This window comes from Dipteris shenzhenensis, chromosome 11 (assembly GCF_047967505.1).
Source record: "Dipteris shenzhenensis isolate YYH24624 ecotype China chromosome 11, Dip_SZ_1.0, whole genome shotgun sequence".
NCBI classification, from domain to species: domain Eukaryota; kingdom Viridiplantae; phylum Streptophyta; class Polypodiopsida; order Gleicheniales; family Dipteridaceae; genus Dipteris; species Dipteris shenzhenensis.
Window position 1 is genome coordinate 11,227,748 of NC_141606.1, and position 23,794 is coordinate 11,251,541.

General features: G+C 41.3%; 1 protein-coding gene and 1 non-coding gene across 2 annotated transcripts; both read right to left on the bottom strand.

The window, feature by feature from the left end:
- Positions 1-6,239: 6,239 nt before the first annotated feature.
- On the bottom strand, positions 6,240-6,340 carry LOC147896609 (U6 spliceosomal RNA). Its single transcript, XR_015541835.1, has one exon. It is a non-coding gene; the product is annotated as a U6 spliceosomal RNA (small nuclear RNA).
- Positions 6,341-8,000: 1,660 nt separating this feature from the next.
- Positions 8,001-9,816, bottom strand: LOC147896610 (uncharacterized). The gene is made up of 2 exons (XM_087381918.1): positions 8,662-9,816; positions 8,001-8,408 (listed from the first exon to the last, which is right to left on the bottom strand). The coding sequence occupies exons 1-2, from the start codon at positions 9,814-9,816 to the stop codon at positions 8,001-8,003; spliced, it is 1,563 nt and encodes a 520-aa protein (XP_087238044.1).
- Positions 9,817-23,794: the final 13,978 nt, after the last annotated feature.

Sequence of the window (23,794 nt, forward strand, 5' to 3'; positions counted from 1 at the left end):
TTATCTTTTTGGGACCTTGTTGTCTCACTTGTGGAAGAGAGTAGCATGTGTTTAGCTCGAATAATTGCACGTGCTAGAATGGACAATAAGAACTTGAGTCCCTCTTGTGGGAGCCAAGTTTCGGAGTTGGAATATTTTTTGCTCCACATGAGAGTATTTTCATCCTGTTTCTCTATTTTAAATTGATGTTGAAACCTATGATCATTGAGTTGCACAAATGATGCATCATAGACACCTTGTCTAGTTGCATATGATCTAAAATCATATGTCTCCTCAATTACTTCAATGGTAGGCATTGGAACATATGCATCTTGTAGCACACTGCAAATTTGTGGAGGATCGAAGGCACTTTTCTTTGCAAGTTTGACGGAGAACCTACTGAACATCTGATCAAAGGAGATGGACAAAAAAGGGAGGACTTGCTAGGACTGCTCATGAGCTCCATGTTACCACTGTATCCCCAAAGACAAATGAAATATTGCACCTTGTAAATGAGGCTTTAAAGACATGGAAGAGTTTGTGTAACCTTTGTTTATGGAATTTAAATACTTAAATGAAATTAAAGCACTCTTTCTAAAAATAGAGAAAGTGTGCTTTGAAAGGAGGTGGAGGGCCTCATTTCTCAATTGCAAGAGTTGGAATTGGAGCTCGAGAGCACTATAGAGGCTTGCACACATTTTTGTACAACTTTTTAGACAAGGTCAAGGTCTTTTACTTGTCTTGTTTAGTTTACATTCTAAAAGTATAGTTTTTTAGAGAACATTAGGTAATTTGTGATTAATGTTTTGGGATTCCACAAAGGTAGTTTTTATGAGAGTTCGTATATTTGGAAAAGATAAGGAGAAAATTTTGCTAGTCTGAGGTATAGAGTTAGTTATGAGGAGATATTCTTGTTTGTAAACTTTGGGCCAATTGTTTTAATTATTGAAACACAATTACACGTGAAAGTACATAACATCCAAAGGGAGAAAAACTTTTCTTCTCAAGATGACTCATCCATTCCAAGAGAAAAATAAGTTAGAATTCCAGAATCCAAACCTTGGAAGTCTTATTTTTAAGAAATGGATCTTTAGAACTAGTGAACAGGAAAATAGGATTTGAGAATCCACTTCATATGAAGATTGGGATTTGGAACCTAACCTTAAAGCTTATATTGGTAGTAAAGAAACAAAATAGCTCTATTTGGGATTCTAGAATCTCAAAAGTTTCTTCTGGACAGAAGAGTGTGACCAAGCCTTTGAGCTTTTAAAGTGGTGCATAATCACAACACCCATCCTCCTCACCACTAGACGGGTTACTCGGAACCTCATCTTCCACTTCTTCTAATATATAATTATACTCTTCTTGGAATATCTGCTCACGGTCCAAGAAGACGTATACACAAACCATTATGTCTTTGATAGTGCCCTCCGTGCTAAGTAGTCGATCGAAGGGATCTCTCCAAAGTTTACAGAGATCCTGTAGGTTATTTTGTGCCTCCCTCAAAAAATGCTACTCCATGGGTGATCAGTCTGGACCCCACCCAAGTGCATGCACTTTGATGTTATACTTACCCAATCTGCATCATGCACAGTCTTTTTTTGCTACATGTGATAGTAGATTTTGGATGTCCAGAATGACAGCAACATGGGGAACCGGGTTAGGGTTTATCCTGTTACCCTATCCGCTTTATCCCCCTCATCTTTTATATGTTTGATTCTTTGCCTTTCCCTTCTCCTCTTCATCCTCTTTAAATCCTCCCCTCTTCTCTTCTTTGTCTCACACCACTCTCCTGCTATATCCCTTATCACACCACTCCTTTCTCGTCATTCCCCTCCTACTCCTTCCACTCTGCTACTCCTCCTTGCTCCTTTCTAGTCACTCCCTTCTCTTTGCTCTCTCTCTCTCCTACTATCAAGGACCCTAGCCAAAAATCTATGGTAGGATACTTGGAGGAGATGTACAGTCAATATTATCATATAAAGGATGGGGAGGTAGATGTACCATCACTCCCTCATGTGCATCTATGTCAAAACGCACACGCCAAGGTGCAAGGATCATTCCTCCCAGGACAAGACCGATCAAGAGATCTTGGAGGATTCTTTTGAGGAGGTGTAGAGCTTGATCCAAGAGGAAGGCCACACACCCAAGGAAGCTCCTTGGGCTAAGGCATGCAAAAGAAAAACAAGGTGAAGGATAAGAAGAAGAAGAGAGATGACAAAGGAGAGGGTTGTACTTCATTGAAGAAACAATGAAGAATATCTTTAAAGTTTATAAAGTACTCCGATTTTGAGAATGTAATTATAGTTTTGAGTATATGAGAGGAAGCCCTCTCTTAGATATTTGTTATGCTCTATGGATGATGAGATTATGTTGTATCCCTCTCTTTGTTATTTGGAAACAGAGGGGAGAAACAAGAAAAAAAAAGAGGGGAGAAAGAGGGGAGAAAAGACATGAGGGGAAAAGAGAGGAAATAAGAGAAGAGAGGAGAAGAGAGGGGAGAACAGAGGAAATAAGTCAAGGGAGAAGAGAGGGAAAGAGAGAAGAAAAGAGAGGGGGAAAGAGAGGGGGAAAAGAGGGAGGGAAAAGAGATAAAATAGAGGAAATAAGAGAGAAAGAGAGGGGGGAGAATGAGGCTGTGAAAATAAGAGAAAGGGGAATGAGAGGAGTGAAGGAAACGAGAGGATGGAAGAGGAAAAGAGAGGGGAGAAAGAGGGGATGGAAGAGGAAAAGAGAGGGGACAAGAGGGAGGGAAAAGAAGTAAAAGGGAGGGGAAAGAGAGTGAAAGAGAGAGGGGAGAAAGAAGGGAGAAAGAGGAAAAGAGAGGATGGAAGAGTGTGGAAAAGAGAAGAGAGGGGAGAAGAGAGGAAATAAGAGAAGAGAGGAGAAGAGAGGGGAGAAAAGAGAAAATAAGAGAGGGGAGAAGAGAGGATGGAAGAGGAAAAGAGAGAGGGGAAAGAGAGCAGTGAGGAAAAGACAGGGGAGAAAGAGAAAGATAGGATGAAAGAGGAAAAGAGAGGAAATAAGAGAGAAAGAGAGAAGGGAGAACGAGGATGTGAAAATAAGAGAAAGGGGAAAGAAAGAAACTTCAAAGAGGAATGTCTGTTTTGGAGACAAATTTTGTTTAACAATACTATTTTTCTGAGAATTTTTGTTTATGAAAACACTTTTGGATATAAATTTTATACCTTAACACTCTTTTCGACCCAAATTCGGTATATAAATAGTCTTTTGGATACATATGGTAATGTAACTTATGGAGATATATGATAATATACGATGAAGTCTTAAGTTAATTGTCTTTTCATAGTTTTAGTAAATTGAACTTGAGTTTTAAGTAGTAAATTGTCTTTTAAGTAAAGTGTAAGTATTGTCTTTTAAGTAAATTGTATTTTCGCTTCTTACCTGCTCTTGTGTTTGTATTTGTTTTCTTGTTTGTGTCTGTGTTTGTCCAAGCCCCCCAAATTAGACATGCCAGCACGTTGCACATTCGGAGAGTACAGAGCCTGTGATCATGGGTCTCCTAGTAGGAGAAGACGTCATGATCTGTACTCCCTAGAGGAATTGTTGACTCCTGAGGGGCCTGCCCCTATGACTACTACCCCTGGGTGGACTCCCCAGGGGCTCGGGGGGGTCACTCATCATATGTAACCCTATCACGTGAGTTCAACAGAAGGATATTTTTTATTTCTAAAATTTACAGAAATAAATATACATAAGGGACTATTTAAAATAGTTTTGGAAAAAATTTACAGATTTGTATAGAAAAGGGGTACATTTTATTAATGAAAAAATTTACAGATAAGGGATTTATAATATAGGCCTTGAACGCACGTGATATAGAGGGTTTATACATAGTGACCCCCCTGAGCCCAGGGGCCAATTCCTCTCGGGACTACCCATGCAATTACCCCTCGGGGAACTCCTTTGCTAGCAGCCCATGGCTTTGTCACGAGTCTCGACGAGTTTATTGCATCCATAAGCGACACGGAGGCAGCGAGATTCTTCTCTCTCTTGTCCCAAAGGACCTCATATATTCCCTCTCCTACACCCCTCGAGGGTCGATCAGGGACATCGATGGCTTTACCTACTCGACATCCGTCCTCTATAGCCCCTTTCGAGGGGTCATCACTTGGGCGTACCCATCATAGGTCTAGAAATAGTAGTAAGGGTTGAGGTTGCTATGGTGGCTCGAGGGATGTAGACAAGTCTGTACACTCACATCCCTACAGGTCTCCCCTTCCTCATGAGACATAGTACCAATCAAGTCCTTTTCTCTCTCCACTCACACACCATAGCACCCCAGAGACCACTCGCTCCCTTACTCATTACTCCTTAAGCGCATATGCCACACCTCGCTCTATCTCTGCTTCTTTATCCACCACGAATCCTTTGGACTTTGTTTTTCCCTAGGACCTTTCAGCGTTGGGGAGATTATATGGGGCGAGGACGGAAAGGTGGTCACAAGATACATGAGGAGGTTGGTGAGAACCCACTTCCCCAATGATATATTCCGACCTTGGAAAGACTCTATGAGAGTATTGAATCCATTATTGCTCGTAGGAAGTGTCGTCCCGCCAACCGTACTTCTCATCTCTGATTGAAGTCCTTTGTAGAAATAATCTGCCATTATCTTTGGTATTAGTCTTTTTGTGGGAGCGAGTCTCGCATTCAAATTACGAAAGCGATGAGCATAATCCTCCACTGACAGTAGCTTTTTCTTTTTCACTTCTCTCAACTTTTTCTAGACATCACTTGGATTCTTCTCTATTTTGAATCTTTCTAGAAAGAAAGCTTGCATAGAAGCCCTCAAGAGACAATTTCTAAATCCTAAAGGGTTTATGTTTGAAACAAATGCCTTGGTTATTTGCATGGGGGAGCTCCTTAGGTCTTGTAGATATGAACTAAGGGATGTTGTTTTTTTTACACAAAGAAAACAAAGAGGGTAAGCACAAGCCAGGGTGGGTGGACTCGAAGGATTGGAAGAGAGCGGGAAGAGAGCGAAGAAGTTTTACAGGGAGAATCCAAATGTGTTTGAGCCTCAGGGGTGGGCAACGAGGGTACACTTGGAGGCCAAACATCCTTTGCACCTCGAGAGTGGTGGCAGACTCAGCAAAATGAGGCATGGCTGGTCAATATATTTATCGTCTACTGAATTTCTAATATGTTCAAATGTCTTGTCATTCATATCTAACTAATTGAATTTGGATCCACAGGAATCTGTGATTGGAAGACCTCTAGTCCACATATCATCGATTGGGAAAGGGTGGTGGTGCGTCATGTGAGTATACCCTTTTCCTCTTTGTTATCATTTGACCATTTTCTTACAATCAACACTCTTATTTTTTCTAACTTGTTTCATTCTTAGGGAGGCACTTTCGACCCATCTGGAGATCTGGACGGAGAGACAGGATCTGAGAAAGAAGCAGCTAATACGTAGAAGAGGAGAGCAAGGGAACGGGGACACGCAAAGAGACTGAGGGTGAGGAGGACAAGGAGGGTGCACACAAACTAGAGACCTAGGGCGAGGAGGGCGAGGAGGAGCAACAGTAGGATAGGACATTTAGTGGTTCAATATTTCGGTACTTCTACCCTTTTGTAGTAGATTGCCTCGACGGATTTGCTATTTTAGAGTTCGGAACTTTTGCCCTTTTGTAGCGCATTACTAAAGTGGCCCATGTCTTGTAGTATAAAGCGTAGTATAAAGCACTGTTAAATATGAAATATAGATGCAAAATAGCACAAGGATGGTTATATAGTAGTTAGCATAAATAATAATGCACGACCATGGAACTAGGCAAGTCGTCAGTGTATATAGCAATCGGTTCATCAAAAGGCAATGTCCTGCTTGCACCCATAAGGAAAATGCGCAAAACTAGGAGATTTTGTTGATACCAAGGTCAGGATTTAAAAATAAATAAATTGAGCATTATGATTAATGATTGCTATATCACGGTGATATAACATGCAGTTCTCCTTGCCATGCAGATGTTTAGTTAAATAGTAACATTAGATACAAAAGGACAGCACAAGCAACTTATCAAAGGTAAACCTTTAATATCTCAATTACATAAAGCAAAACAGAGAGTTGAGCTGAAAGCAAAACAATGAATCAAGCTGGAAGTAGAGATGAAAGAAGAACTAAAAACAAAAGCTTACGAGAGAGAGGCATGCTCTCTCATATTATAAATAACCGGACTCTAACCGGATAGGAAGTGTGCCACCTCTCCCCATATATCAAGTGTGGTTTTTTTTTTTTCAATAACCTTCTCAATTTAATGTGTATATCATCCTTGGGCAAGGGCGATGCTAAGCTTCTCTGTAAATTGTTGCAATTTTATCAGATATCTTTGAAGAGGCTTTTTAAAACTCTCATTTCATATTTCTTATAAACATATTGTGTTAGCTAACCAACTCTTTACTTTTCAATGCATGTCCATAATGGTAAGCAAGCACTATGGAATGAAAAGAAGCGATCATGGTGGATGCAATTTGAGAAACAACACCAACATTGACGTGGTTGTATTTGTTGGGATATAATTTTTAAAAGGTGCTAACTTTTGTCCTTCACGAATAATAAAAGTACCACCCCTGATATTTACAAGGAGGACCTGATGTTGTGCCTCGTCTCCAAATTTTTCTAGCATCTTTTTTTACCTCCTTTAACAACATGGAAAAAATTGCTTATTGTTCCAAATTAGGAATTAGATATAAAACGTCGGTTTAAAACAACTTTGTTTAATATCATTAATCGATTCCTCAAGGGTTTTAAAAAAAGTTAGTCAAGAATGATTAGTTCGTTCTATTGATAGTAAGCACTAGTATAGCAACAACAATACACGTGAACCAAAATGTTAACATAGTATACGAAGAGTTGGTCATGCCATGCTAGTTTTCATCTCTAAAGAATATTTTCTCAATTTCGAAAATCCACTTTACTTATATATTAGCTAGAAAAACATTTGAAACCCCAAGTTTTGTGATTTGTTGAGGAAATTGTTTTCTCTAAACACTCCAAGGGAGCTCCACGTTCTTCTTTCCCTTTTGTCTCATGTGCCTCTCTCCTATCGTCTATCTTAATTACCTGTGAGACAAGCGCCCTTCAAGCATCTCTTTCTCTCCCCCCTTCTTTATCTCCTCAAGTCTTCCTACACACCATGGCCGCCTTTTCTCCCTCCCGCCCCTAACACCCCCCCACTCCTCTCTCTCTCCCTCCCGCCCCTAACATCCCCCCCACTCCTCTCTCTCTCTCTCTCCCCTTTATCTCGTGGAGTCTTCCTCCACCCATTTCCTGTGGATTCCTTTTTGTTTGCTTTTTTAATATTGGGCAAGCTTATGAATGATTAAATATCATTCACCTCGTTTTCCTCTCCTCTCCTCCCCCTCTCTCGGTCCCTCTCTGATCTGTCTATGTGCCTGCCTTTCAAGGCTTGCTCTTGTTGCTAGTGCTTGCTTTTGTTGGCTATACGACATATGCGTTCTGAGCCAGCTTGTGTTGCACTAGCTGCGTGTGTGTGTGTGCATAAAAGTGCGCTCTCGACTATGCTGTGGCACGTGAGATCAAGAGTCTTCTAGCTAGATTGAATTAATGCAGACTCTAGCTAGATTGAATTAATGCCCTCTGCAAAGCTTCATGGCACAACTGCAAAATTCAAGGCACCCAAACTTGAATGTTACCTTAGATTGCGGACCTCAAACTTGTCTGAGGCAACTACGGACTTTTGCAACCCGTCATTGGGAGTAACCCATAGAGAGGGGAAAATCCACGACCTCAGGATAGCCATAGAGTTTCTTGGCCTTGCACCAGAAGATAATATTTAAATATCGACGGGATCAACTAGTAATATTGCTGATTGCCGCAGCAATTAACGGAAAGCATCGCTCCGGATCAACACGCCATGGAACGTCATGCAGGATGTTCAAAACAGTGGACATGATCAACTACATTCGGGCGCCATGGCGTGATCCATGATTTACTGGAGGATGGAAGTGTCGAGACTCCAGAGGTTTTCGTTGGGAGATTAAGGGGGCGAATCAACTGGGCACTCGCAAACCTGAGTTTTATCGGGCTGAGCTGGAGGAGGAGCAGCAGCAGCAGAGCTCTGGACGTCGGCGATGACAGCGCCCAGCCAGTTGCCAATGTGTGTGGCATTGATTCCCACCGGTTGGTCTTTGTAGTGGCGGAAGCAGTCACTTGCTTTGCTTGGATCTGGACAGGGCGGCGTGCTTGGGTCTCTCCAGTAGCCCTCGTGCTGCAAGCCGACCCAGTCTGCCAGATTGCGATAGATAAATTGGCCGTGGCCGGCGAGCTCCAACCAGCCCGCGGGAAATATCTCCATGACTCGGCCGCCCGGCGACATGAAGATCATGTTTGTCAGCTGCGCTCCGTGAGCAGACACAAGAATATCGGTGTAGCCCATGATTTCTACCTAATGAGAAAGAGGAAGAGAAAAAGAGCGATCAGATCGATTCAACGACTCTGTGCTGGAAATCACGATTCGCAACAATCCATCTACAAAATAATCGAGTTTTTGCTGTATCCGTCATCGATCGAGAAAACAAGATAACTACGATCTGAAGCGCAATCGTGCAATTGCAAGACGGCATCGGCAAAGAAATCTTAGCCCGTCCTCGATCGAGAAAACGAACTGCAGTAGAATTGAGCAGGGAGAATGACGAAACCTGTTGACAGAATGTGAGATTGGAAACGTACATGACCGACCATCTGCACCCATTCACTAGTTCGCATTGCTGCCTCACGACCTCTCGCCATGCCTCTTCGTCTGTAAACCTCCTCCTCCCCGATCGAAAAACCAGAGTGACCCTCACCTCGCCATCTATGCGGTTGTTCATCGCCGACACGTCACAGCTCCGGCGAACTTGACAACGAGCTTCTGTATACATCTTCGTTCGCATTTCTCTTCGCATCCCATTTATCCCACTGCGGCTAACTATCGCTTGCTCAAAACATACGGGCTGCTCCCCAGTGCTAATAATTTCCACTGTATGCGGCAATCCCGCGGCTCTCATCACATTGCCAATCCAATTGCCAATCTCATTCCTATATTCGGCTTGGTGGAAAGGCAGTAGCCGCGAGGCAGCACCAGTACATTGATTGTCCATTCTCCAATAGAGGAATTGGATTAGATCGTACATGGCGTGCCAAGGATTACCGAAGTCCCAATACGTATCAGAGATCAGTGTGATACCTGGCAGTAAGACAGAGCCAATCGGAAGGCCCTCCTTGAACGCAAATGCGTAGAAGTTCCTCGTTCCGTCGGACGTATTGTTCCCCTTGAAGCAGAGCAAACGACCATGTGACAGAGCGGATGGAAATGTGAACATCTCGGGAGGCCCCTCGGTCATCCCCCGTCCTTTCAGTACAGACATGAAATAATGCCAGATATGGTCATCTCTGTCTGCAACCGGAATATCCACGTCTTTGAGAGGTAGGAATTGGACGCTCAGAGAGAGCTCCAGCTTGAAGACCTGAGCTGCGACTTCCAGCTCATTTACCTTCCCTTGAAGCGTCGATCCCAGTTGCTCCATACCTTGCACACTTGCTTCGAGGTTAGCCAGACGCTGCAAGATGAGCTCATTCTGATTCTGATTGCGTTGAAGCCCCATGCTCAAGGCGTACTGGGATCTCTCAAGAACGTGAATGGTATCGAGAAGGTAGCTGGTATAATTGAAGTATTCGTTGATGGAAGAGAATTGCCGCGCTGGGATATGTTGGAGGAGTCTAGCGACCTGAGATAAGCCCACCAGGACTGCGACGAGGATCGCTATGAGGAGGACGAGGTTGGGGGCACGATGGAAGCTCGCAGGGGGAGCCATTTTGGAGCTGCAGTTTGCATGATGTGCAACTCTGCATGGTTTATATTAGGAGATGGAGTTTGCATTGATGTGCAGCTTGGCATAGTTTTTGGAGATCACATTTGCATGATGTGCACCTTGCCATAGTGTTGTGGGAGCTCCCTAAATATAGAAGTGTTTTCCCAATCGTGGCATGATTCTGAAGTTATAGGATCTCCACTTGGATGAGTTGGACGTGTGAACGTCCCTCTACATATTAACAATCGGTGACCTCCTCTTGTATATATGATGACTTGTTTGCTCTATACCTCGTGGAAGGATGGAGGGGTAATTTTTAAGAAGCTAACTTTCCCCTATAGAGTTATGGAAGTGTAGATCCTTGGGCTAACTTCCCCCTATAGAGTTATGGAAGTGTGATTCATAATTTGGGTGATAACATTTTCAAGGCTTCAATGGGTTTGAGTATACTTAAAGTTTATATGCAGGTTTTTTATAAGCTCGAAATCCTTGGGCTAACTTCCCCCTATACAATTATGGAAGTGTGATTCATTGGTCGAATCTTTCTTAGGGTAGAGTTACAGATATTAGCCCATGCTAACATTTTCAAGGCTTCAATGGGTTTAAGTATACTTAAAGTTTATACACAAGTTTTTTATAAGCTCAAATTTGGGAATTCTAATAATCTAGAATGGCTCCAGATGACTCATGCCGATCGATTTGAGTACTTGAAGGGCTCAATTTGGATCTCATTTGAGGAGATTATGTTAATTTTCAGGCAAATTTTCAAATTTTAAGTTTTGAATATTAGCCCCCCCAACTTGGAGAAGCTTCGAAATTCGCCATTGGGTGAAAATTTGCCCTTAAAAATTACCCTAGATCCAAGATGAAGCCCCTCAGGTCCAAGCCATGACAAAGGGGAGAATGTTGATTGTCATGGATGAGGACCGTGGAAGATCACAAGAATTTGGCTAGAGTTCCATGAGCATAAGAGCCATTAAAACATGATACCCATCTTAGTTTTTTGAATAAATTACGGTGAATACGAGTATCATGCAACAAACTGCTCTATGGGCTAGTGGTTAGAATTCAGAGCTAAGAGAGAGAAGGCCAAAGGTTTGATACTTGTGTGTAATGATTGGGAGATCAAATACTTAGAAGCTTGTTGTCTCTGTGCCAACATGGACTTTGGTAGAACAGAATGTGTGTGTAGAGTAGCAGCAAAGCTCGGCTTGTACTTGCATAAGGCTAGAAATAATCCCTCTTAGGAATCCAACTTGCATGTTCAACATGCAAGTTCTACATGCAACTCCTACATGCAAGTTGTACATACGAGTTCTACGTGCAAGTTTTACATACGACTTCTACATATAACTCCTACATGCAACTCCTACATGCAAGTTGTACATGCGAGTTCTACATGCAAGTTCTACATACAACTTCTACATACAACTCCTACATGCAACTCCTACATGCGAGTTGTACATGCAAGTTCTACATATGACTTCTACATGTAACTTCTATATGCAACTTCTACATGTAAAGAGAGAATGTGTTACAATTCCTACACGCAGAGAGAGAAGCTCTCCAACTTATATAGATACCTCATAATGGAATGAAGCCCACACTCTTTGGGGCATTGTGTTGAGTTCTACTTTGGTATTCCAAGAAATTGTCTCAAGTGTCCATGCTTCCTTGCACTCCACGTCCAAAAGCATGTCCTAACCTTGCAACTCTTCCTCCCCTCTCCTCCAACCTTGCAACCCATCCTCTCCCTCTCCTCCTCCCTCCTCCTCCTCCTCCCTCTTGCTCCTCCTCCTCCTCCTCCCTCTTGCTCCTCCTCCTCCCTCCTCCTCCTCCTCCTCCTCCTCCTCTCTCCTCCTCCCTCCTCTTCCCTCCTCCTCCTCCTCCTCCTCCTCCCTCCTCTCTCCTCTTTCCCCCATGCTCTTATACCTTCTTCCTCTCCCACTCCTATGCTTCCCCTAAACCCTTAGTTCCTAAACCGTTAATCTCCATGATGTACAAGGGAGAGGAGTTCTCCACCACATAGTCTACTCTAAACCTTGGAACCTCTTCTAAACTCTAGAACTTCTTCTAACCCTGGAACCTCCTTCTAACCCTTAAAACTCCTTCTAACCCTAGAACCTCCTTCTAAACTTTCGAACTCCTTCTAACCCTGGAACCCCTTCTGAACCTTGGAACCTCCTTCTAACCCTTAAACTCCTCCTAAACCCTGCAACCCCCAATGAAGGCGAAAGCCTTCATTACCTCAACCATGATGATATACGTTCCTTTTACACATGCATGCAATATGTTTGTTTACCACACTTAAGCCTACGTCTCTCACCAGAACATGACTCGAGGTCCTAAGCTACACGTATACTACAAACGACAACCCCAATATATCTGTCGGGGACAAAAAGCCTCGAAACCCTGCATACTAAGAAAACCCGTAGGAAAGAGCCAACATTTGGCGTTGCTGTCGGGGACACTAGTGTCTCAAGTAACGAGTAAACATATGCAGGTATGTGTAAAAAACAAACTACTTCAAACTTTCATGAACATAACACTCAAGGGCAAGAAGAGCCAACATTTTTTTTCCATTTCTAGCCAAACATATCAACCCCAAGAATCAACCTTGGGTTACTACCTTAATAAATTTTCTTTATTTCTTAAAAAGAATCCACTTGATAAACAATCAGGCTAGGTAGTGGAAACAAATGCGTAGAGCTTGCAATTTCGACCATTTCACATTTTTGCAGAAGAGCAAACCGAGCTAACATAGGAAAGAGCCAACATTTGGCATTGCTGTCGGGGACACTAGTGTCTCAAGTAACGAGTAAACATACGCAGGTATGTGTAAAAAACAAACTACTTCAAACTTTCATGAACATAACACTCAAGGGCAAGAAGAGTAAATTTTTTTTCCATTTCTAGCCAAACATATCAAACCGTAGGAAAGAGCCAACATTTGGCGTTGCTGTCGGGGACACTAGTGTCTCAAGTAACGAGTAAACATATGCAGGTATGTGTAAAAAACAAACTACTTTCAAACTTTCATGAACATAACACTCAAGGGCAAGAAGAGTAAATTTTTTTTCCCATTTCTAGCCAAACATATCAACCCCAAGAATCAACCTTGGGTTACTACCTTAATAAATTTTCTTTATTTCTTAAAAAGAAGCCACTTGATAAAGAATCAGGCTAGGTAGTGGAAACAAATGCGTAGAGCTTGCAATTTCGACCATTTCACCTTTTTGCAGAAGAGCAAACCGAGCTATGCATAAAAAGTTACGGCTCGGGAAGAGTTTAGGGTTTAACCCTAAACCTAAACTCATTTCCTATAAAAACCCACTCCACCCCCTCATTCTTCATCTTTCACATTTTGCCTCCATCCTCTTCTTCATTCCAAGCCCTACGCAAGACAATCCTCCCTCTCCATTGACCACCACCCTACTCCCATCCTCACATGGTAAGTGACATCGAGCCCATCTCATAGTGATAACCTAGCCATGCACCCACTGTCCATTGGTCCTCAACAATCCCGTTACATCGAGAAAGACTTGGAGAGTGTTCAAGTGGCCACCTCTTCCTCCCTTTGAATTTCCGTCAGTTTTTTTCCTGTCCATCTCCACCCCCCTTCCCCCCTCTATCTCCACCTCGGGGGGGTCACTCATCATATGTAACCCTATCACGTGAGTTCAACAGAAGGATATTTTTTATTTCTAAAATTTACAGAAATAAATATACATAAGGGACTATTTAAAATAGTTTTGGAAAAAATTTACAAATTTGTATAGAAAAGGGGTACATTTTATTAATGAAAAAATTTACAGATAAGGGATTTTAAATATAGGCCTTGAACGCACGTGATATAGAGGGTTTATATATAGTGACCCCCCTGAGATCTCCACCACCACCCCCTCCCCCTTTCCCCCGCTCCATCTCCACCACCCCCTCCCCCCTCCATCTCCACCACCCCCTCCCCCCCTCCATCTCCACCACCCCCTCCCCCCTCCATCTCCACCACCCCCTCCCCCCTCTTCCACCACCACCCCTCCCTCTCACTCTTTCTCTCTCTCTCTTTCTCTTTCTCTCTCTCTTTCCCTCCCCTCCCCCCTTCCCCCCTCCATCTCCACCACCCCCTCCCCCTTCCCCCCTCCATCTCCACCACCCCCTCCCCCCTCCTCCCTCCTCCTCCTCCTCCTCTCTCCTCCTCCCTCCTCCTCTTCGCTCCTCCTCCTCCTCCTCCTCCTCCCTCCTCTCTCCTCTTTCCCGTTTATTGGCTATAATCATCAAAAAAGAACTACAAGAAAGAGAAATGACTCTGCCCTAGTCACCAAAACCAATTGAGGAGTTGGACATACCCTTCTCACCATTATGGGAGCCGTCACCAACTTCTCCTACTATCACATTGATAGGTGCAGCTGCCTTAAAAGAAATACCTATTCTGGAGGTCAGGATTACGAAATTGCCCCAAGAGATGCTACAGCTCGATGCACAACTGCAACCAATATATCTCTAACACCACCAGCAGCTAGAGCCCGAGGCAAGATCGGCACTAGAACCTGAGGAAAGATCGGCACCAGAGCCTGAGGCTACATTAGTACTAGAATTGCCCATTGACGCCATGCCAGTCAATGAGCCACAAGGGGAGCTAGTGCCAGATCAACAGTATGACTATTGTACACAAGGAACTACAATACCATTGGAGCAACCTCCCCCAAGTACTACAGAATCATTGGGCTGGCTACATGGGCACCACTTGTATCAATAGTATCGCCAGAGACCTCATCACCATCTATCATTCTCCAACATCAAGCTAGCCAAATCATCCAAATGTCAGAACTATTCACTAGCTTTGCCAAGGAAGAATATGCAAGAGAATTGGAAAGAAAAATTGCAACAGAAATCGAAGACCAATTCCAAGCAATCGCCATAGAGGTCAAGGTAGTTCGAGCGCAGATAGATGAGAAGGAGGTAGAAGAAGTGCGCATGAACCAAGCTCTCCAAGCTCAAGAGAAGGAAGCGAGGGATGTGACTTCCAACCTCCACCAAAGTCAAACATAGCTGACAGCAGCAGTACAAGCAATGGCAATCCTACAAACCTACTATAACTTCTTGACATCTGCACATGCTCAACAGACGGAGGTAGTGGCACAAGCTCGACTCACTCTAATTTACAAAGAAGAAGAGCTCCAGGATTGCAAAGACAAGCTTGAAGAAATGAACTAATATTTGGTAGTGCATGCCTTCAGCATTGACGAGCTTACAAGGGAATGGAGAATCTTAAAGGACTAACTTGCTACCACTCAAGAGGCCAGCACTTCACAAGCACAAGTCTTGGACCAATGGTCCAATACCACTGAAGACATTCCTCAATAGGCAAAGGTCATCTTGCAAATGAGAAAGCTTAAGGAGGCATATACAACCATCTACCATCAATACAAAGAAAAAATGAATGAGATGCACTCCCAAAAGATAATCATCTCTAAGCTTGAACTCCAATTGCTAGTACACAACAATGAGGCATTGGAAGACAACACCAATGAAGCCCCACTTCAATGCACAATGGTGGTGTACTAAGAGCTTGTGGCTGCTCTACAAGTGGAAGATCACCTCAATGCATGCGTGCTTATCCAATGGAAGCAACTCCAAATCAGGATCATATCTGCTCATCCAACAATCAAATGGGAACATTCCATCGGGACCAAAACCCTGCACATAATTTGCCAAGACTTGTCCGAAGATGAGAAAAATGTCTTCTGCCTGTCTACACATGCCCGATTTATAGCACTCAAGACGGATGCTTTCATTGTATATGTATGCCTCATGGGTAGTCCTCACCTCAGGGTTATTGTAGGTTTGTTGCCATTGCTACAAAGGCCATCCCTATTATTTGCAAGGCACGACATAACCGACATCCCACCCATGTAGCTGATCATCCCATCGCACCAGCAAAAAGAAGTGTCGGAAGATGACAGGGCCTATCTCACATCCAACTTCCCATATCTAACCACTCCAGTCTGGAACTCATGTCTTTCTGAGAGTTATGTGTTGCAATCTATGTCGTCTATGTAATATATGTGCATTTCTAGATAGGTTTAATCTGAGTCCGTCACTCACCTCTCTCTAAGAGTCATGTGTTGTAGTCTTGAGTTGTATGTTTGTATTTATAATATGTTTTAATGTTTAGGTGCATAATATGATTGTATGTTTAGATAGTATTGCGTGGCACTCATCTCTCTAACAAGATTTGTGTAATGCAGTCAGATTCTTATGTTTAGATATTGTAGTTATCTCAATCTGGCACTTATCTCTCCTCTCTTTCTTTCCTCCTCTATGTCTCTCTTTCTCTCTTCTCTTTTCCCTCCTCTCTTTCTTTCTTTCTCTCCTCTCCTTAGGGGGTGCACTACTAAGATTGAACCTCTCGTATCACATGCATTCAAGGGGTATTTAAAAACCCTCAACTAAAATTTTCCACCCAATAAAACCCCCCCTCTTTACTTATAAAATAAATGGATTTTTTCAAAAATTGAATTAAAAGACTCCTCTTGTTATTGTAATCTTGTTAAATTTTTCCAAAAGGTTGAATTAAAAATCTCCCTCCTTTTGAATGCACGTGGTACACTATAATTTTGTGAGGTGAACCCCCAAGCTCCTCTCTTTCGATGCTCTTCTTTCCTCTCTTCTTTCCCTCCTCTCTTTTCCTCTCTCTTCTCTCCTCTCTTATTTTGTTTTCCTCTCTTTCCCTCTTTCTCCATCTTTCTCTCCTCTGTTATTTTCTTTTCCTCTCTTTCCCTCTTTCTTTCCTTCTCTCTCTCTCCTCTCTTATTTTCTTTCCTCTCTTTCCTCTTTTATTTACTTTCCTGTCTTTCTCTCTTTTTTTCTCTCTCTCTCTCCTCTTTTTCTTTTCTCTTCTATCATCTCTTATTTCCCTCCTCTCTTTCTCTCTTTCCCTCTTTCCTCTCTTTCTTCCCCTCTTTCTTTCCTCTCTTTCTTTCCTCTCTTATTTCCCTCCTCTTCTTTCTCTCTTTCTCTCTACTCTTCTTAACCTCCTCTTTCTTTCCCCCTTTCCCTCTTTATTTCCTCTCTGTATTTCTGTCTTTCTTTCCTCTCTTTATTTCCCTCTTGCTTTCCTCTCTTATTTCCCTCCTCTTTTCCCTCTTTCTCTTTCTTTCCTTCTTTCTCTCTGTGTTTGGTATGGAGACCAATTTTGTTTACAATACAAATGTCTTTTACGATACCAATTTTGTTTCTACTTTTGGATATATGATAATGTCTTTTATGAAGACCAATGTTGTTTATGAATATGAAATTTTTTTATCAATAGGAATTTATCAGAGTTTTCGTAACTTGAGCTTGAGTTTTAAGTAGTAAATTGTATTTTAAGTAAAATGTATGTATGTAATTATTTTTTTCACTTTTGACCTAATTTTGTATTTGTGTTTGTTTTATTGTTTGTGTTTCTACTTGACCAATCCCATTAAATTAGACATGTCATCATGTCCCACATCCAAAGAGTGGACTCCTGGTGCCCATGCAATGGGACTCCTCTTAGAAGGAGATCTCATGGGCTCTACTCTCTAGACGACTTTGATTCCACTCAGCCGACTCCTTAGAGACCTACCCCTCTGGGTTTTCTGAATGTTTCATGATGGAAATAGAAATAAAGATAAGAAAAGATGCACAAGAGTGCAAAAAGATCAGCATAGCTAAAAATAATCTTTACAAAGCTGTACAACTTGACCTTCACATTTCCCTCTTAAGATGCAATTAGTGAAAACCAAGCTGATGTTGACAGTGGAAAAATTTGTTAAGGGAAAGTGGTTGGGGAAGATACTTACAACTTGTTCTTGGGTCAGATAACATACCAAGTCGTTCTCTTCACTAAGAAATTTCTCACGGATGAAGTGATAATGCACTTCAATGTGTTTAGTTTTGGCATGAAACAGCTGGTTCTTTGCCAATTGGATGCTTCCCATATTATCTGAATAGAGCACGGTAGGGTCTCTAGAAAGTATCTCAATCTCTGAAAGAAACCTTTTGACAAAATTTCTTCAAATGCTATATTGTTGGATTCTTTATACTCTACTTTGGTGGAAGACAATTGCACTATTGGTTGTTTCTTGCTTCACCATGACAAAGATGCAGAGAGCCAATATTGAAGCACTATCCACTAGTTGATATTCTATCATTTACACTTCTGGTTCAATCAACATCTTTGTATCCATGGATGTGTAAGTCAGATGACTTGTCATAGGTGGTCCATGATTCCATGTGCCATGAATGTATTTGAGTACCCTCTTTTTTGCAAGGAGGTGAGTATCCGTTGGTGGATCTTCTAGCGTTTTCACTTCCTTCACAAATCAGCATCTATGTATTCATGGAAATTTAAGCTGGATGACTTGGCATAGCGTAGTCCATGATCCCATGTACCATGAATGTATTTGAGTACTCTCTTTCTTGCAAGGATGTGAGTCTTCTTGGGATTTTGCATGAACTGCCTGAGCACAACAACCACATAAGAAATGTGTGGCTTACTGATAGTTAAGTAGATCAAGCTACCAATGAGCTATTTATACTGTAGAGGATCTAAAGTTAGAGAATTGTCAAGTGGTGACAACTTGATATTGCATTCCATAGGAGTCACGGAGTGGCTTGCAATGCAAGCTTGTAGATGAAATTTATCAAGTACTTTCTGAGTGCAGTGTGCACTTACCCTAAAAAAATGTGATGCCGGTGTCATCTCTCCATATTTCTATCCCAAGAAATCATGGAGTTCTCCCATATCCTTCATGTCCACCTTTGAGATGAGCTTACTCTTTTCTTCTGAGATGAGATGTCCATTGGATATGGTGATGGGATCAAGTACTCAACATAAAGCACTATAAGAAGGATTTTTTCTCTAGTCTTTCTGATGTAAAGACATGAATTTGAATTTTATTGCTAAACAAACACCTATTTCATTAATTTTGTACTTTTTGTGTTGTTTTTGGACGAAGCCCAAAAATCCTTCCCAAATGAAAACTTGACTTTATGAAAATATCCTTTCCAAATCAAAATTTTAATTTCTAAAAAGTTTCTTCCCAAATCAAAAGTTCACTTTGTGGCACTGTCATATTCACATAAAAATATTGTTTTTTCAATCTATACTTTTGCACCAACATGCAAGAATTTGAAATAATCCTATATTAGAAATTCTAGCTATATCTAAGTTATTTGTTAATTTAATTATTTTTAATATTTTTCCTTGACGTTTTTCCTTCCCAAATCAAAAGTTCACTTTGTGGCTCTATCATATTCACATAAAAATATTGTTTTTTCAATCTATACTTTTGCACCAACATGCAAGAATTTGAAATAATCCTATATTAGAAATTCTAGCTATATCTAAGTTATTTGTTAATTTAATTATTTTTAATATTTTTCCTTGACGTTTTTCGTTGACGTGATAAATTTATAAATCCATGAAAGGAGACTTAAATATTTCATGAAAATAACATTGTCACTCGGCAATATGCACAAAATTTAACAAAACTTTTAATAAATAGAAAGAAGACATGATGCCATAAGACCAAAGTTTTGTATTGATCCAAAGAGGGATAATAGCAATTATAGCTTTATGTATATGATTACATTGAGAGACGTTGCTCTTAGCTAGATTCTTTATATCCAAAATGATATAGATTGAACATATGTTTACAATTTAAATTGTTGCTCTTAAAGAGCCTCAATTCGTGCCATCTGCATAATTTGACACCCCATTGTCTTATTGCTCAATGTCACGACAGTCCCTTGCCAGTTGCCATCTGCATAATTTGACCTAGGCTTGTCTTGCCAAGCCTTGCCCCTTGGGTGCATTGACTCCCCATTGTCTTATTGCTCAATGCAATAGTCCCTTGCCAGGTGCCATCTGCATTAACTCCCTGTTGTCTTGCCAAGCCTTGACCCTTGGGTGACATCCAGTGCAAAATACAGGTGCCATCTGCATTAACTCCCACAAGTTATCTTGCCAAGCCTTGCCCCTTGGGTGCATTGACTCCCCATTGTCTTATTGCTCAATGTGATAGTCCCTTGCCAGGTGCCATCTGCATTAACTCCCTATTGTCTTGGCAAGCCTTGACCCTTGGTGACATCCAGTGCATATTTTGACTCTCATTTGACATACGAGGTGATGACTCTGATTATAATTGTCTTGGATTGGCTCCTTGCCTAGTACCCAAATAAAATCCTTCAATGGACTTCAATACAAAGCTTTAATCATGGACATTCTTCATTTGCGCTGTCTCCTTCTACTTCCTCCATGGTGAGCATCCTTAAAAATTCGTGTATATGCAAAATAGTTTGCTGTGGTATTTTTATTTTTCCTTCTACCTCATATCCCATGTGCTTCTTTGATTTCTTTGCCCTTGAATGCCAAGACACTATGATTGTCTCCGTCCAAAATTGAGAGACCGCTTCATCATTTGGGACCCACTCCTTCATCATACAATTAGTATATAATGTGTTGTTATCCATATTCTCCTTCCTGCCCTTTGGCTCATACCATACCGCTGTAAATGTTGTAGCTCTCCCTTGGTCATCTCTTTGCACATCAACTACTTTTGCAACCCAAAACTTCACATTCTCATATTCATCATCCGATGGCCGAACCACAACAAAACAATCGACCTCTATATCTACTTGTGGCATAAACTCTCTCTTCTTCGGTCCACAATATGGACGTGGGAGTAATGATACAAATTCATTTTCAATCTCTCTTCTTCGGTCCACAATATGGACGTGGGAGTAATGATACAAATTCATTTTCAAAGACTGGAGCTGGGCGCAAATCGTTATGAACATTTGGCCAAAACATATTGCATTCTTCCTTGACATCCTTTGAGCCTCGCATTCTCTCAAGGTCCTTTATTAAATTTCGTGTCTTGTTAATTACAGTGGTAGTGTGTTCTCTCCAAGTAGGCTTCGAATCAGGATATCTCCGGAGCATTTCCTCTTTGTATGTAATAAATGCTTTTAATCCATCTATTTCACAATTAGACCTCTCATTAAATTCTTGTATAGGAGCCCATGTTGGATACCTTTCCTTGCTGGGAATTGAAGTTAAGAGACTGTAAGGTTCTTCAGGTTCCCATTTTGTATCATGAGAATACTGTTGCCATTGCATTACGGGTTTTTCATCTTTAAAAAAAAAACGAAAGTAGTGTGGATTGGTATGACCTGTCAATGCATCACCACCCGTTTGTATGAAAGGTAGAATGAAGCTCTTCCAATCATACATTCTTTCGAGCCTCTCACATACTGTACTTTCCTTACGACCACCAACTTGCCTGCCACATCTTCTTACCAAGTCATCTATTGTCTCCACATCCTTGCATTTAAGCTCCCTTGAGACTGTGCTAAAAACCTGATCGATATCCTCATGTGTATGCCCAACATACAAAAATCCACATTCGACCTCATTGAAGATTCGATGAGCAACTAGCATGGAGCAGAATGCAAACATGAGTACATTCTTATTTTCTCACCAGCAATTATCAGCTTGTATTCTCAAAGTCGGTGGCAGGCGACCTTTTTCTGCATGTACATTGCGAATTGCCTTCATAATAGATGTTACAACTTGATTGCTATCATGTAGATGCAAGGAATCAATCCATATATCTGCAAAGAACTTAATTCCATGCACTAACACTCCACATAGATGTGTCTTTAGAAAGTGCTTTCCTTGTAATTTAGGTGGAGTGGCAACAAAACGAGGCAATGTGTTGTATTCTGATCCATGCCATCTACAATAAGGCACATGTAGTCATCAGGATGCAAAATAGCTTGCTCCTTCCAAAATGCATATTTTTGTCTGGAATGTCGAATAAGGTCATGATGAGATTTTTGGTTTTTTTTGTATAATTCCCTTTGATTTGGACATGTTGCACTCTCAATCGCTCGCTTTAAATCATCACAGACATTGCACTTTGACATTTTTTGCCTCCTTGGGATTTTAACATATTCAAAGTTCTTCTTCCAAAGAGTATACAAAGTATGAGAAGAAGCTACGGCATCCCCTCTTTGCCTTTGCTTTTCTGCAATAGAGTCAAATACTTCGAGCTTTGTCAAGCCCATTGGAAGGTGCATTTCAGTGATCGCATCACCGTTAGGGAGTTTGGTAGATATATGGGGTTGAGGCAAAGCATTTTCATGTATGAAGTCTTGCAAAATTGCTGCTGCCCTGACAGTTGAGATTCTTTATTTGGACCTTCCTCTATTACCGTGAATGCTAAATTTGTTGCCGCCCTTTGCCTTGGTGACTAAATCCCAATATGTACCATGGGATAATCCAGTAATATTGCGATATGCCTTATTGCAAATCCTTTTTCCATTTATGAGAGGTTTTACCTTTTGTCTTGAACTTAGCCTTTTATTGCCATTCTGAAGAAAGCAAGAGAGACTTGTGAGAACCTTGAAACTCTTCCACTCCTGAGAGAACATCACTCATTGGGACATCTTGCATGGCTTTCACAAATCCACAACCTTGATTGACACCAGGTTTGTTAATATGCATGAACTCATCCACACTTGACAAGACATCGCTATTGAAACCTTTGCCCTTCTCACTGTGCAAGAATTCATCCACCCCAGATAAGGCTTCGCTTCTAAAATCATTTTGTTTCTTGGAACCAATGAACTCATCCACTCCAGATAAGATGTCACTTCTATAATTGAATATATTGAAATCATCCACATTTGAAGTGATAGAGCCTGGCACATGGGCACACTTTTTAGGTCCTTTGATATTGTAGTATACGTTGTCTTTATCATTGAAAACCACGTGCCTCTTTCTCATGTTTAAAAATTGCATGCTCCATCTCATATTCTTGCCTACCTCATAGTAGGGATCACATAAGGATGTTATGTTATCAACCATACCATCATCAGTGACTTTTAGAATCCGCATCTACGCAAATGACCATTGCTCCACTTGTTCAAATCCCAATACTTCACCTTCTGCTACAATCTTATTTGCAAATGATCTCATTTGTAAAATGTCCCCTATAGTAAAATCCAAGGTGGTGCACTTTGTATTCTTGATAATGTCTGTTGCATAAGTCTCATCTTTGTCCCATGCTATAAATGATTTGTTGGATGTATTGTAGGGCATAACATCTCCAAGTGTTTCCATATCTCCACATTTATACTTTAGCTCAACATGTGCGCTAAGAATCTTTGATACAGTAACTGCCACCTTATCTTCGCCAAGTCTTCGAAAGTGGCAAAGTGAATTGGGATCACTATCATGGATTGTAGCAAATGCAACTACTTCTCTTTTGCTACATAAAATCACATCCATCCCTGGAACAAAATCTATAGCCATCTCCTTTGTGAGAGTCCTTCGCAAGCAAGCTGCAGTGGCAACAATTACATAAATATTAGTCTCTTTTTAATAATCTACTCATTTATTATAATTTTTAATTAGTACTTAATTTATTAGTGGGAGAAGTTATCTGATCAAGTACTCATCAGATGGACATGCCAAGTTATCCTTTGCATGGTCAATCAAGTATTTTAAATACTATTTTTGCTCTAGTGTCATGCACATCCATAAAAAAACATGAGCCTACTAGGTATGTTATCCAATCAAGCACTAATGGGATGCGGGTGCCACTTTGCATGTAAGTCAATTCCACCTAGTTGAGGTGTACAAAAAGTGTTGTGCCCATCGGATATGATTTGCATGGTCCATCGAGCATTAAATACTATTTTTGCTCCTGTCATGCACATCCGTAAAAAAAACACGCTGCTAGGTGTGTTATCCGATCAAGTACTTATGCGATGGGAATGCCACTTTGCATGTAAGTCAATTTCACCTAGTTGAAGGTGTGTGCAAAGTATTGTGCCCATCCAATATGCTTTGCATTGTCGATCAAGCATAACACACTGTTTCCGCCTTACTGTCACAACCATATAAAAACACGGCCATAGGTGTGTTATTCAAATAAGTACTTAT

Bases quoted from the DNA above. Each gene is read 5' to 3' on its own strand.
- LOC147896610 (XM_087381918.1), bottom strand. From the start codon at position 9,816: ATGGCTCCCCCTGCGAGCTTCCATCGTGCCCCCAACCTCGTCCTCCTC. The intron at 8,409-8,661 runs GTTTCGTCATTC...CTTTCTCATTAG, and splicing joins ATCTCACATTCTGTCAACAG to GTAGAAATCATGGGCTACAC.